This window comes from Oncorhynchus kisutch, linkage group LG27 (assembly GCF_002021735.2).
Source record: "Oncorhynchus kisutch isolate 150728-3 linkage group LG27, Okis_V2, whole genome shotgun sequence".
Taxonomy (NCBI): Eukaryota; Metazoa; Chordata; class Actinopteri; order Salmoniformes; family Salmonidae; genus Oncorhynchus; species Oncorhynchus kisutch.
In genome coordinates, this window is record NC_034200.2 from 7,975,110 (window position 1) to 7,991,188 (window position 16,079).

Sequence of the window (16,079 nt, forward strand, 5' to 3'; positions counted from 1 at the left end):
CATTTTTCTTACGGTACAGCCTTATTCTAAAATGGATTGAATTACATTTTTCCCTCATCAATTTATACAATATTCCCCATAATGACAAAGCAAAAACAGGTTTTTAGAAATGTTAGCAAACTTATAAGAAATTCAAAACAGAAATACCTTATTTATATACGCATTCAGACCCTTTGCTATGAGACTCAAAATTGAGCTCAGGTGCATCCTGTTTCCATTGATTATCCTTGAGCCGTTTCTACAACTTGATTGGAGTCCACCTGTGGGAAATTAAATTGATTGAACATGATTTGGAAAGAGACACACCTGTCTATATAAGGTCCCAATGTTGACAGTGCATGTCAGAGCAAAAACCAAGCAATGAGGTTGAAGGAATTGTCCATAGAGATCCGAGACAGGATTGTGTCAAGGCATAGATCTGAGGAAATGTCTGCAGCATTGAAGGTCCCCAAGAACGAAGTGACCTACATTATTCTTAAATGGAAGAAGTTTGGAACCACCAAGACTCTTCCTAGAGCTGGCCGCCGGCCAAACTGAGCAATCAGGGGAGAGGGGCCTTGGTCAGGGAGGTGACCAAGAACCCGATTGTCATTCTGACAGAGCTCCAGAGTTCCTCTGTGGCCTTTATGGTAGAGTGGCCAGACGGAAGCCACTCCTCAGTAAAAGGCACATGACAGCCTGCTTGGAGTTTGCCAAAAGGCACCTAAAGAACGCTCAGACCATGAGAAACAAAATTCTCTGGTCTGATGAAACCAAGGTTGAATGTGGGGATGTTTTCAGCGGCAGGGACTGGGAGACTAGTAAGGATTGATGGAAAGATGAACGGAGCAAAGTACAACGAGATCCTTGACAGAAAGCTGCTCCAGAGTGCTCATGACCTCAAACTGGGGCAGAGGTTCATCTTCCAACAGTACAATGACCCTAAGCATACAACGAAGCAAGACAACGCAGGAGTGGCATTGGGATAAGTCTCTGAATGTCCTTGAGTGGCCCAGCCAGATCGCAGACTTGAACCAGATCTAACATCTCTGGGGAGACCTAAAAATAGATGTGCAGCGACGCTCCCCTTCCAACCTGACAGAGCTTGAGAGGACCTGCAGAGAAGAATGGGAGTAACTCCCCAAATACAGGTGTGCCAAGCTTGTAGCGTCATACCCAAAAAGACTCAAGGCTGTAATCGCTGCCAAAGGTGTTTCAATAAAATACTGAGTAAAGGGTCTGAATACTTATGTAAATGGGTTATTTCCATTTTCCAATTTTAATAGATTTGGTCAAATTTCTAAAAAACTGTTTTTGCTTTGGCATTATGGTGTATTGTGTGTGGATTGATGAGGGGAAAAAACTATTTAATCCATTTTAGAATAAGGCTGTAACGTAACAAAATGTGGAAAAAGTCAAAGGGTCTGAATACTTTACGAATCCACTGTAGATGCCCATCAAAGTGACACACAGAAAATGAACGTCATTTCGACTGTCTTTGGATATTTGCCAGTCCCCCTCCGGGTGCTGTGACATATAGGCTAACCCTTTGTCTCATTTCTCAATCACATTAGAGAACTGTCAGGTTGTAAAAATTAATCTGGCACTCGGACATGTTTTTCAAAGGCATGTCTTTAAACCGCAGCTATTTTAGCCAATCAGCAGCCAAACAGATGTTGTTCTGCTGACTCATTCTGCTGTATTTAAAAGAGTCAAAATCCGTTGAGTCTGGTTTGACCTCTGACCTCTATCATCATCCACCAATCAGAGAGGGCAGAGAGAAATAAGGTTTAAAGGCGCTGCATGGTCAATTCAATGTCTGCATTTACGGTGATATGGCCTCTGCATAAGTCAGGGCATTCATACTTCTTGCACTTCGACGAGCAGCGCAGAGCTGTTGTGAAGGAAGTGAGTTTGTGATTATACAGGACCTCCTGCCCTCACCTACCGTCAACCAATCACGTCAATGCGGAGCTATACGGAGCCCTCTGCCTTGTTACAGCGCACAGCGATGTGGTACTGTGCTCGATTTGGCCTCTGCGTGCCTCTGGAGGCTCTGCAATTGCGGCACCTACGACCACATTTTCCGATCAAGCATAAATTGCCTCATGATCAACTGAGCCAAGGAGTAGTAGTATGGGGTGGGTATTTAAGTACCATTAGCCACTTAAAATACATTTTAAGCACCATGGGATACCACTATTCAATTGAACATCATGTTTTCTTGGTATAATCCATATTTGGGGTGGTATTACAGAGATCATGTAAAGAATATGACTACTGGTATGTATGATAGAACTATACTGTTCTTGCTATTCAATTTCTATGTTCTCACCAGTATGGGAACACTGGCTGCATCTGAAATGGCACCCTATTCCCTTTATTTGACCAGAGCCCTATGTGTCTCAGGCATCATCACCAGGACCAGTTGTTGTGATGGTTAGCCTGTCAGCATCACCATTAGGTCCTGGGCTGTTTCTCTCAGCAACACCTACGCCACCACACCTTCAGTTCAGCACCCCGTCTGCCTGTCAGAGAGCAGCAGCACTTACGCATCTGAAGTGTCTCATTACGTAACACCATCATTTAGAGGAGCAGAGCTTTCCTCACCGATGGGAGATTTCACTTCTTTATTTTGCATTTTAATTATTCAACTGAGCTTGTTAGAGTTAGATAGCTGTTCAGTTCCTTGATATTTGATTTGATGATTTGTAAATGAGAACTTGTTCTCAACTTGCCTACCTGGTTAAATAAAGGTAAAATAAATAAAATAAATAAAAATATGGTAGAAACCAGAGCAGGGTCAAACGGGGTTTGGTAAACCTTTATGGTACTACCGTTTAGTAATGGATCGTTAACAGATTATGAATAAGGCAGTTATTAACGCTCTATTACTTGACCTTAAAAGGAGGCCCTGTAAGTGTTTCTAAGGGCCCTGGCTCCTTTTGCAGATATCAAGGTTAACCCCCCCCCCACACACACACCCATGTCATGTTAACAAAAAGAGTGACTACATTTATGCTTGTCCTCCTGCTAGGGGGGATAATAGGACAAATGTCTAACAGTTTGCTGACAATATTATTGGTTGCCAGCGACTTCTGCTGAAGATAATGTTTTGTTTTCTGTTTGGTTCCTAAATGATGAATTAGATTCTGTTTTTGTGAATCTTTAATGGTTTGAGACAAAAGGGAAGGAAAAAAGTATGTTTGTGGGGTATGTGTTTTAGTGTGTCAGTGCCGGTTAAGATCCAAGCCTGTGTTATGTTTGTGAAGGCTTTATGAGTGCTGGGTGGAGTGGTATGTTTGTGAGACGGCTGAATTGCACAGGGCCTGACATAAGAGTAATCTCTCTCTCTCTTAGAGCTCTACAGCTTTTACAACTCCATCAATTTCTTCCTGACTGCCAGGCTGGCATCCTGAGGAGGGTTGCCAGTTATACACCACCTGATACACATTGATTTAGAGTTGGTCTGCTCTGGTTTCCCAGACACAGATTAAGTCTAGTCCTAGTATAAAAAGCACTAGTCCTAGACTAAAAAAGCTTGGTATGTGTAACGGCTTTCTTGTGGTGAAGGAGAGGCGGACCAAAATGCAGCGTGGTTTCTATTCATGTTTAATTTATAAAGACTCTATACATGAATAAACTAACAAAACAAGAAATGTGCAAAAACCAAAACAGCCCTATCTGGTGCAAACACAGAGACAGGAACAATCACCCACCAACACACAGTGAAACCCAGGCTACCTAAATATGGTTCCCAATCAGAGACAATGACTAACACCTGCCTCTGATTGAGAACAATATCAGGCCAGACATAGAAATAGACAAACAAGACATCCAACATAGAATGGCCACTCAGATCACACCCTGACCAATCAAAACATAGAAACATACAAAGCAAACTATGGTCAGGGTGTGACAGTATGCATGGTATGCTTCATCTGTGAAAACAGGCCCTGAAAACAGTTTTCACCGTGGTCGGTCTGGCATCCACTCTAGTAATGGGCAAACTGCTGCAGCAGCAGTTCAACAATAATGTTTGGAAGATTAAGCTCTGTGTTGACTTTGAGGTAGTGTAAGTGACTTCACTACTTTATTCACTCTTTCAATCTCTCTCCTCCTATCCCTCTCTCTTTATCTCTACAGTACAAACAAGTGGAGCAGTATATGTCCTTCCACAAGCTGCCGGCTGACTTCCGACAGAAAATCCATGATTATTACGAGCACCGGTACCAGGGGAAGATGTTTGATGAAGAGAGCATCCTGGAAGAGCTGAATGAACCACTCAGAGAGGTAAGTCCCTTAGTCCCTGCCTGTACATGCACAAACATGCACACAAAGATTACTAACAAACTATGTCTATCTTAAGGAAATTGTCAATTTCAACTGCCGTAAACTGGTGGCATCCATGCCACTGTTCGCCAACGCAGAGCCCAACTTTGTGACAGCCATGTTGATCATGCTCCGCTTCGAGGTCTTCCAGCCCCGTGATTACATTATCAGAGAGGGCACCATCGGCAAGAAGATGTACTTTATCCAGCATGGAGTCTGTAATGTCATCACTAAGGGAACCCTGGGAATGAAGCTCTCTGATGGCTCCTACTTTGGAGGTATGGGCCTGAACCACAACATACACAGAATTAAATATAATTCAGCAAACAATTCATATTTAGTGCCTCCTGTGTTTTGCCTTACATCTTTGTACTCTATTACCATGTTCTCAAATGATGAAGTGCTTTGTGTGTTGGGGTACTTTTTTGGAAGTGTAAGACGGCTGATGGCTGGTAGTTGAACAGATGCAGTGTGGTTTCTACAGTATATTTGAAACATAATTAAATATAACATTATTATATTGTATCTCTGCCACATGTTGCTCTATCTCTGTGTCTCCTGACCCTGTTTCCCTTTTCCAGAGATCTGTTTGCTGACACGTGGCCGGCGTACTGCCAGTGTTAGAGCGGAGACATACTGTCGTCTCTACTCCCTGTCTGTGGACAACTTCAATGAGGTTCTGGAGGAATACCCCATGATGAGACGGGCCTTTGAGACAGTGGCCATCGACCGACTGGACCGCATAGGTACTGAAGAGAGCTCTGGGCCCTGTACCAATGCACCTTGCTTGCGTCCTTCCTCAAAGTAATCACTGGTCTGACATTACTGGATCTATGAAAGCTGTGGAATCGTTGCTTTCACCGTCCATTTGTGTTCGATCAGTGATAACTACGGGAGGAAGGAAGGATGAATTTTAAAGTAGTTAAATAAGACCTTAGTTGTACTGCTTCTCTCGCTTAAAAGAGAGAAAGAAACTACCTGTGTGATATCAGTTTTCATGCTAGTGGTACCCAGGTGGTTCCACAGGTAAAGGTTCATATGTTATATATGTTATATATAAAGGTTAATATATGTTTTTATATTCGTTTTCTATTTGCATCCGTTTTTGAAATTGTTAGCTTTGTTTGTTTTCAGACCTGATCTGCTAGTTTTTATTCAGTTCTAGTTATATCAAAATATTTATATTTAGTTTTTTATATGACTTCATTTCAGTTTAAGTCTTAGGATAGAAAAGGATAGAAAGCATGCGTGTGATGCATTGTTTTGTGTAGATTTTTTTGTGTTACTTCTTGTCACTGAGATGCAGTAATACATAAGGTGATGATGGGTCAGGTTCTAAGGTCAGGTTTAAATTATAAAGTCAATTCCATTTTGACTTGATTTTAAAAGGAATATTGCTGAGACTGCTACAAAAAATATGGTTGAAGGAAACTCGCCAATGCTTTTTAATATTTTTTTAAAAACTAGTAGTACATGTAAGAAGAATCAAGTTGGCTACCTAGATGATTTTTTCCATGTTAGCTGGTGATAGCTAGTGATTGTTATGCACAAGCCATTTAAAAAAAAAAAAATGTAATGATTGTCATGATGTTTTTTATTTTTATTTTAGTTCAAATTCAATTTCAATTTCAGTATAGTTTTCATTTTTCAAACAGGTTTGTCAATTATTTTATTTCAGTTTACTAAATAGTTTTTTCATGATTAGTTTTATTTTTAGTTTCAGTTATAGTTTACTATAATAACCTTGCCACAGATGCTGCAGTCCCCACTGTTTGCCAGATACATCAGTGTTCCAAATAATCGAGACCTGGTACAGTTTTATTAAGTGGATCCACCTGTTATTTTCACAAGCTGGAAGAGGACAAAAACAAGGCTTGAAATATTTATGTTTTACTCCCTCTAAGAAATAGCAGATGCAAACTAATCTATGAATAAGATCTCTATCCCAGGCAGTCAGTTGAGTAATGCTGTGGCTTCAGCACACTATAGGACAGTGTTCATTGATAAAGTGAAACTATGACCCTCTTGTTTTCAGTATTTTCCTTGTGCATTGCTTCTTGCCCCAAAATATACCAAGTTTGAAGGTCAGAATATGCTGTCTGTGATCCCCCCCCCTTATCTCTTAATTTGTTACCCCTATTCTCCTCTTTCCTCTACCTCATCATGTTTTACTATTCTCCCCCTCCTCCCTTCATCACAGGCAAGAAGAACACCATTCTGATGCACAAAGTGCAGCACGACCTCAACTCCGGCGTCTTCAACAACCATGAGAATGAGATGATCCAGGAGATCGTCAAGTACGACCGTGAGATGGTCAAACTGGTGGACCTCCAGAGACCCCGCACCATGTCCATGACTTCCTCTGTCCCCGGGGGCATGTTCTCCCCTGCAGGCCCTTCCGGGGCTGGGGCCCTCGCCAGCCTCCAGCAGGCTGTGGCCATGAGCTTCTGCCCCCAGGGGATGGGGCCGATGGGGGGAATGGGGATGCCAGGGATGGGGCTGATGGGTATGCCGATGGGTATGGGGACTGGGCCGATGGGGCCAGGTCCGATGGGGCTGGGGATGGCGTCTGGTTCGGGGTCAGGGACGCTGCAGTCCCCCCGCATGCTGCGGAGGTTTCAGGTGGTCCATAGCCTGTCTCAGAGCCCAGTCTCCGCATCCCCTCTCCAGTCCCAGCCACCCCAGATGGCTCATGCAACAGGGGCGTTTGGGTCGGCTATCTCCAGCCCAACAGTCCAGAGCCCTCTGACGCACCAGGGACGGACATTCCAGTACATGGGAGGAGCAGGGCCCTCTGGGTCTCAGCTGTCCCTGGTGCAGCACCATGTTCCCAGTCCCACACACACCATCCAGAGGCCCTCCTCGCACAAGAGCACCCACTCCCTCCACTCGGGCACCCTGAGCCAAGACGCCCGTGCCCTCTCCTCCTCCCAGCTCTCCCTCCCTCAGGAAGGAACCCCTGCCGTCACCCCCAGCCCTCCCCAATCCACCCACCCATCCACCCATGCCTCCTCCACCTCCATCGGCCCTCCTCAGCCCACTCCCCCTAGCCAGCCGGGGCCCTCCGGGGTGGGGGTCCAGGTTGAGGGAAGACCCACGGGAGCTCCACAGCGTGTGGCTTTCGCCTCTACTCCTCCCCCGGGAGCACCCGGGATGGGGGCGGCTGTGGTGGCAGCTGGGTCAGGGATCCCGGACTCTGGGGTCCCCAACAAGGATTTGATCGATAGCCTACCGGAGTTAGACTCAGCCCGGAGCCGGCTGTCTTCTAACTTGTGACCCTATGAGAGGTGCAGGATAGAGGCCTTTACGTAGGTGAATCTAAAACTCTGTCTGAATGACAGGTTGGCTTCCTTACCGACATGGCCGACAGAATACGGGCCACATCGTCAGTCATTCATAAAGAATGTCTTGTGTGTCGGTCAGAGTCAACAAAGAGGAAAGAGGAACTCTGGGACTCGTGTGATTCCAAACAATTAAACTAGTTTAACAAAGGTTAGACTGGACTGTTCTACTGTGCCAGCACCTTTATTCTTAGTAGCACCCCTTACACTGCTTCCAAACACCTATATTGCTGTCTTTACTGTAAAGATATCGAGAAAGAAACTGTTGCATACTGTGTAGAATCCATACAGTGCAATCTAGCAGGAGCTGGACTTAAAAACAAAAAATCAGGGACTTGAATCAAAGGACAATGATGACATTTTACGCTTTCAGAACGTGTTTTTGGGTGTCCTTTTTTTCTGTATACGCTGTTGTAGCAAAAATAAATACATTGCTCTTCACATTGTTTAAAATAGTGTTTTAGACCGCTGGTCGATCTTACATCGATATGTAAATAGTTGAAATAGTAAACAAATGACCGAAAGATAATATCTTCATTGTATCTATTCTAAACCAAAGTTGAGCTTGAACACGAAGTTTGGTTGTGTCTGTATCAACTAAAAAAGAGATCCAGAAGAAAATGCCATTTATTTAACTGCCTTGATTCCAAGTTTAGAAGCCATAAATTTGGTTTGTGTGTGTGTGTGTGTGTGTGTGTGTGTGTGTGTGTGTGTGTGTGTGTGTGTGTGTGTGTGTGTGTGTGTGTGTGTGTGTGTGTGTGTGTGTGTGTGTGTGTGTGTGTGTGTGTGTGTGTGTGTGTGTGTGTGTGTGTGTGTGTGTGTGTGTGTGTGTGTGTGTGTGTGTGTGTGAGAGAGAGAGAGAGAGAGTTGGTATGCATGTTTTTGGTTCCATTCGGTTTTTCCAAGAGAGCTGACATGTGTACTCATTTCTTTACACTGCTTTGTCAGGCATGGTTGGTTGGATTTGCTGGCAATGGCACAGGCAATATTTCACAGCTTTTCTGTTCAGCTAAATGTGTCTGGGAAGATATCCACTTGTCATGTTGGCAGAAATATACATATCGTGACACTGGAGGCAAAAATTGTGGTAAATTGTCAGCGCTTTATCAAAAAGTACCATCGCAAACAACCCAAACTGTATACTTGCTTGTTTTCATCCAGGTTTATTGATTAATACATGCAATATAATTCTGTAATACACTTACCCTGCCTATATGTATAAACACTCAGTGGCCAGTATCTTAGGTACACCACCCTGTTCACCAAAATGGTTCGCTCCTACAGACAGTGAGTCACATGGCCTTGTTATATAAAGCAGGCAGACAGCCATCGAGGCATTCAGTTACTGTTTGATTGAATGTTAGAATAGGCAACACAAGTTACCTAAGCTACCTTGAGTGTGGCTTTTCATGGCACGGCAGTGTCCAGGTTTTTACAGAGAACGCTGTGACAAATAAAAAACATCCAGTCAGCGGCAGTCCTGTGGGCAAAAACAGCTTGTTGATGAGAGGTCGAAGGAGAATGCCAAGAATCGTGCAAGCTAACAGGCGGGCCACAAACAGGCATATAGCAGTGCAGCACAACAGTGGTGTGCAGAATGGCATCTCGGAAAGCACAACTCGTCGGTTCTTGTCACGGATGGGCTATTGCAGCAGACGACCACGCTGGGTTCCAGTCCTATCAGCTATAAACAGTGGGCATGCGATCACCAACACTGGACAATATTGAGGACTGGAAAAACATTGCCTGGTCCGACGAATTCTATTGCGTCATGCTGATGGCAGAGTCAGGATTTGGCTAAGCAGCATAAATCCATGGCCCCATTTTGCCTAGCGTAAATGGTACAGGCGGGTGGCAGTGGTGTAATGGAGAGGGGAATTTTTTCCTGGCACATGTTAGGTCGCTTGATACAAATTGAGCAATGTTTTCTTGCACTGAAGAATTCAGGCTGTCCTGGAGGCAAAGCATGGTCTGACTCTGTACTAGATGGGTGTACCAAATCAACTGGCCATATACAGTACCAGTCAAAAGTTTGGACACACCCACCCATTAAAAGGTTTTTCTTTATTTTGACTATTTTCTACATTTTAGAATAATAGTGAAGACTTCGACAGTATGAAATAACACATATGGAATCATGTAGTCACCAAAAAAGTGTTAAACAAATCTAAATATATTTGAGATTTGAGATTCTTCAAAGTAGCCACCGTTTGCATTTATGACAGCTTGCACACTCTTGGAATTCTCTCAACCAGCTTCATGTGGTAGTCACCTGGAATGCAATTCAATTAACAGGTGTGCCTTGTTAAAAGTGAATTTGTGGAATTTCTTTCCTTCTTAATGTGTTAGCTGTGTTGTGACAAGGTAGAGGTGGTATACAGTATATAGCCCTATTTGGTAAAATACCAAGTCCATATTATGTTCATTGGAGTTACCAGCCTCAGAAATGGCTGATTCACAGAGTTCAAGTAACATACACATCTCAACATCAACTGTTCAGAGACTGCACGAATCAGGCCTTCATGGTCGAATTGCTGCAAAGAAATTTGAGATTTTTGTTTCCAACCGCCGTGTCTTTGTGAGACACAGAGTAGGTGAATGGATTATCTCCGCATGTGTAGTTATATTTGATTTGTTTAACACTTTTTTGGTTACTACATGATTCCGTATGTGTTATTTCATAGTTTTGATGTCTTCACTATTATTCTATAATGTAGAAAATAGTACAAATAAAGAAAAACCCTTGAATGAGTAGGTGTGTCCAAATTTTGGACTGGTACTGTATACATATATATAGTGTATATGTTTTTTTTTTTACTGTGAAACCTTAAGAATCAGCAGCTGCCGTGGCTTCACTAGTTGAGATATTGTAGTCCAGCGACCATATTGTTACCTTAACCTAAAATGTCACAGGAAGTGAGTGGATGTAGTTTTTTTGTGGATCAAATGAGGCAGACTGGTTTCAAACCTGTTCAAGGTCACCTGCGGATTTCAGAATGGAGTTATGGAAAACAAGTCCCCAAACTGTCATTTTAAATGACATTTTAAAGTAATATTGTACGTTGTAAAGCAAGACTAACTAATCGACAGAATGCATGCCAATGGGAAATGGGGCGGGGCAGAGGAAAAAGAAAAGTATATCTTCACCTGTGTGAGTTTGGTGTTGTATGTACAGTATATTGAGCAAGAGCAGCTCCTTCGAGTCCAAAACTCCACGAATGTCTGTACGACAAGAATTTATTCCTCAATAATTCATCAATTCAAGGCTGTGGCGGGTTGTGACTTTGAAGATAAATATTTAAGTTATTCTAACCCTGGTGTGCTTCAAGCCTTCTCTTGCTGAATGTATGCCATATGAGGGGGAAGACAGCTAATCAGAAATAAACTGCCATGTAAATACAAGGACTGAAATGATTACGGGTGACGATGCGAAGGGAGATTTTGCTGTATGTGTTTGTGTGATGTTTCTTAGGTTTGATGCTTCTCTCGTTTGGGTGTGTTCTGTATGTAAACTGTATGTTACCCTGTTCCCTGTTCTATGATGAGAGAATACACTTTTTATTTATTGGATGTACTGTAGCATAGAGAGTTGAAACCATTTCCAGTTTGTCACTGAGATCCAACCCTTTGGTTCAAAGCAACACAGCAAAGTTGAGTTCAGCATTTAAGCATATTGTGTCACATTACGATGTTTTAAGCAAAGGACAAATCACTGCTTCAGTCTCTTAGAATGATCACATCTGGTTAAATAAAGGTTAAAAAAATAAAATAAAAAACGAACAATGTCTGTGGACAAATCTGGGAGAAATTTGGCAACTGGCTCAATGTGCAAAAAACTGGCTTTTGAAGCTTTGAACTTTATCGATCGAGAGCAAAGCTGTTAAATCATGATGATGGACATTTCACTCAGGTTCGCTACCTTTCCGGAAAGATATATCGTTTTAATGATACGTGATTGGTTTACTATTTGTTTGTTGTAGGTACAGTTTGTTTATGTTCTTGTAATCAACTTGTTTTCATTTTGCATCAAGTTGGCCTTGAATTCTGATTAATTGCACCAAACACACAGGATATAGGATAATTAATAAGTTATATGTTGAAATAGAATGCAGAAGTTCTAAGCAAAGCCCTATTGACACTTTTGTTTTGATCTCCTAACTTACAGGTGTAGGAGGCCATTTTAGATATTGAAAAAAGAACTATGGAAAATAATAGTGAATGTGAATTTCCAAGGGCTTCACTAATTTATGTAAAAGCTTCATTTTCATATACATTCTGGATCATTTGATAACAATATGTATTATTCACAAGTGTATTACTTATATTTTCAGTACATTCTAAGCCACAGTTCAAAAGCTTATCCTTTAAGACGATAATTTTTGACTGTCAAGTCACATATTTTAAATCAGACCATAGTCCCCAACATATTAATATAATGTTTTGTTGTTTTCTCCCATGGGAAAGATACATGCCAAAATGCCAATAGAATGATGAATGAGTTAAGTCCAAATAAGTGAATACCTGTTGATGCTTCAATGCTGTTTCAGTGCAATCAATTGGTCCTCTTACCTAATCCTAGTATGTGATAATACCAGAGTTTGCCCTATAAAGCTGCAATAAGGACTGTGCTGATATTATTTGTAAGGATTTGTGTCCACAGTCAGTGAAAGAGAAAGGGACAGAGAGAGAGAGAAAAAACCCTGCTTTGTTCATTCAATATCATCTCTGTTTCATTGCAAGAGTTCCCATGCATCCAGCATAACATTTTATCAATGAATGACGACACCTCAGTGAATTTGGTTACCTTTTTCTTGAATCCCTGGCATCTGTTATATCATGCACGAGACACTGTTTTGCAGGTTTTAAGTCAAATGTTATTTTTAATTTATTGTTACTTCGTTCTCCATAAAAAAAGAGACTTCCAATGGAATAAAAATTAGATTCCCCATGCATGCTTGAAATCGACTGACGATTATTGAGAGACGATTCTTATTTTTTTCCGTATCAGATATTAAGGGTACTAAATGTCTTGGTATTAATGTCTTAGCAAATCAGGGTATTCTCTGTTTCTGTTTTGAGAAGTGTCCTTCTTTGTTTGTTTGTTTTTTGTTGTTGTTTTTTACCATTTGCCCCAAAGCACATGGACTGTGTATACCTTGTGCCTAGTATATCTAGTTTCCACATAGTCTATTTTTGTGGTATGTACGTGCCTGTAAAAATGCAAATGTGTTTTTATTTTCAACTTGCAATATATGTACAAATGTTAGCTAAAGACAAGTACTGCTGAATTAAAATTATATTGTCAGTATATATCATTTTCCCTGATTTGGGAAACACAAAATTGCACATTTTTGTTGGTTTGAGCCTTCAAACACCATGTGCGCTGTACTCTGTTCTCATCTACTGTATGTGTGTTATACACAGAGTTGTGGGGGCACATTGTTACATTTTTACTACAATCTGGTGTCACCAAAGCATTTTGTACAATGAGAGGGTGACGTCAAACAGGCTTTTTGTGAAATTTATGCAGTCTAGATATCACCTCAGTCAACAAACAGTTTGTGTGGACAACTGAACTCAAAATTGAACCCAAAAAATCTAGAATCATTCAATTGAAAATGAACCCCCAAAATGTATATCTGAAGACCAGGGGACCAACAGCAGTGCAAAGCAGCTTGAATCATGGTCTTTATGTCTGTCTGTTTGACAAGCCAATGCATTTACTTCTAACCTAAAGGAGACGTTTGGTTAATAATTCCTCGTGGGACCTTCAAATCTAGACATTGCTGTGTAACCAACTACAATGATTTAAAACATCATCTAGTCTGACAAATATTATACCTTAGTGTTGTAGTTACCGTAGCCTGCTTATCTAAGCCTTCTCTCCGCTTCAGGACTCTCTGTATAATGTGTGTGAGTGTGTTTGTGTGTACCTGTGCCTTTCCTTCTACACTGTTGGTCCCACTTGAGAACACCAAGCTAGGTCTGCTAGCCCACCTCAAGCAAAAACAGACACAGACAGAGTTGGCATCTGAAAAAAAGCTGTTTATTTTGGACAAAATACATTCTACTGCACTGTAGCCAGCGTTCCTAACAGTGGCTGTAGTACAAAGGTTCTCAGAACTCAAGTAGATACTATATTTCAGCCACTATGGGTTTTATCCTATTCTGGCACTGAAAAGGTTGATTTCTCAGATCATTGTCACTCAGTGTTTGTCGCCCCTATAGAGGCTGTCGTAGATCCAGCTTGTGTTTGGGTCTGTAAAGGTTGATTTCTCAGATCATTGTCACTCAGTGTTTGTCGTCCCTATAGAGGTTGTCGTAGATCCAGCTTGTGTTTGGGTCTGTAAAGGTTGAAGTACTTTAACGCTTCACTGAACTCCATACTGTACTCTGTCTGAGCTGATATCTAACTGTCCAATCTCAAACTGACCCTTAACCCCTACTCATACATACTTCCTGTACTCTATATCTGCAAGGAGTGGATAGGTTTACTCAATGTGGTAATAGCTCCTCCTTGTCCTTTGATAGGCTTGATGGAACTTCCTCCATAATAGTTCCACCTACCCAGTACTTTCAGATGAACATAAGTGCATAGGGGTAGGAGGCCCTAAAGGTGTCTTTGGGACAGGTTACACAGCTGCCCTCCAGCTCATCCAGAACACAGAGCCAGGCTCTAGTCTCTCATTAAGCTGGTCTGTCGATCAGTGGCAATGTTGTTAAATTGTCCCTAACCAAACAATTCAGTGTTGTGCAATAAAAAGATGAGCGCATTGGCATATTCACGAGTCATGTCCCTTCATTGATTCGTGTGTTCGAATTCGTGGTATACCTGACAAGATTGATTCTGACAATGATACACACCTCACAAAATGTGTTTTTCAGATATTTCACGAGGAAAATAATGTAGTCTACTTCTGCATGAAGAGGGGGAGATGATCTATACAGGCTAACAGGATCCTAATGAGTTTTTATGAATACCAGTGGAAGACACACACAGGCACATTTAGTCAAATAGTGTAGGTGTTTGTACTTAAGACCATCCATGTGAAACAAATGTTTTTGAAGATAACCACCACAGTACAAATATATAGGTCCACAAGGACTCACATTCTTTAGATGCCTGAACAGATGTATGGACCTTTGATTTGTTGTTACAAAACAGAAGCAACAAACACAAGCCCAATTAATCATACAGGGTGCTGTCTTTTCCTCTCTCTCCGCCCTGGATACAAGATCTACCTCTCATTTTTTAAATCCCTCTATCTCTGCAGACAGGGGCTCTTCTGCATCCCTGATGAGGTGTCTGAGTCTGGGAGCCTCCTAACACGTGTGTGCGTGTGTGTGTGTGAAGAAACGAGTGAATGTGTGTATGTGTATGTTTGTTCATGCATGCGTCAGAGACGAGGGCAGCCCAAGGACACACTCCTCTGGCGCGGCCCAGGAGCAGCTACAGCACAGCTCCCACCCTCTCTGTCTCTCTCGCTTTCTCTCTCGCCCCCTCTCCCAACTATCTCTCTTCTCCTCTTTACCCTCTATCCCTTTTCCACCGTTTCTCTCTCTCTCTCTCATTTCTCCCTTCTCTTCTTCTACCCCTCTGTGTTTCCCCTTTACCACCATTCCTCTCTCCCCTCCCTCCCTTCCTCCCCGACCCAGCTCCACCACACCTCTCAGGACACACAGAGTGCAGCGATCCAGGGTGGAGCAGAGAGAGAGACTAGGGAGATAATAACAGGGGCACTGAATTATGAAGAACCATTCCTTGCAGCATAATTTCTCATAAATCTGTTTTATAATGTGAATGAAGACATACATTGTGTATATAGCTTTACCGGGATTTGTACAGAAGTGGAATTCCTTCCCTTTCCTTGGGCTGCCCTCGCCTCTTTGTTGGTAGTCCTCTACAGTGTCCCTGGATGTCCTGCTGGCCTACTTCCATTAATTATATCACCATTCTCACTTTACACCCCCTGGCTGTTTCCCTCCAGAGGGGAATTTGCGTATTTAGTCACTAACTGGTATCCCCATCCATCCATTCTAGTCTCCTTGCTTTGGGAGGCACCTAACAGCAACTTCTCTCTCTCTTTGTTTATTTTGGAACTAAATGACCCTTTTCTAAGCCCTGAACCCTTGGTTACTGTTGCTACCTTGATCAACATTTTCCCAGGAAGCTCAATTCCCCATTTAAACTACTGGAGAAAACCCCTCAAAAAAACTGGAGAAAACGGGATCCTGGTAAAAGGAAGTTTGTAGTGTGCCTAGCCACTATGGCTTTGAATGTACTGTCAGCATGCATTCAAGGCTACTAACCACATTCAGAGGTGACTAGGGTTCTCAAATCGTATATACTGATGTCGAAGCAGATGAGTTTTATTTATAATTTAGCCAACGTCTTACTACATTGTTGGGTTTTGGAGATTGCAAGAA

At 42.2% G+C, this 16,079-nt stretch overlaps 1 protein-coding gene across 1 annotated transcript in view; it reads left to right on the plus strand.

Moving 5' to 3' along the window:
* Positions 1–8,352, plus strand: part of LOC109900403 (potassium/sodium hyperpolarization-activated cyclic nucleotide-gated channel 2-like) — a 60,632-nt gene extending 52,280 nt beyond the window's left edge. The window contains exons 5-8 of the mRNA XM_020496093.2: positions 4,126–4,272; positions 4,349–4,589; positions 4,893–5,057; positions 6,512–8,352. Coding sequence (XP_020351682.2) covers positions 4,126–4,272; positions 4,349–4,589; positions 4,893–5,057; positions 6,512–7,587 — 1,629 coding nt within the window. The 3' untranslated portion in view covers positions 7,588–8,352. The remainder of the gene's footprint in view (positions 1–4,125; positions 4,273–4,348; positions 4,590–4,892; positions 5,058–6,511) is intronic.
* The last annotated feature ends 7,727 nt before the right edge of the window (positions 8,353–16,079 follow it).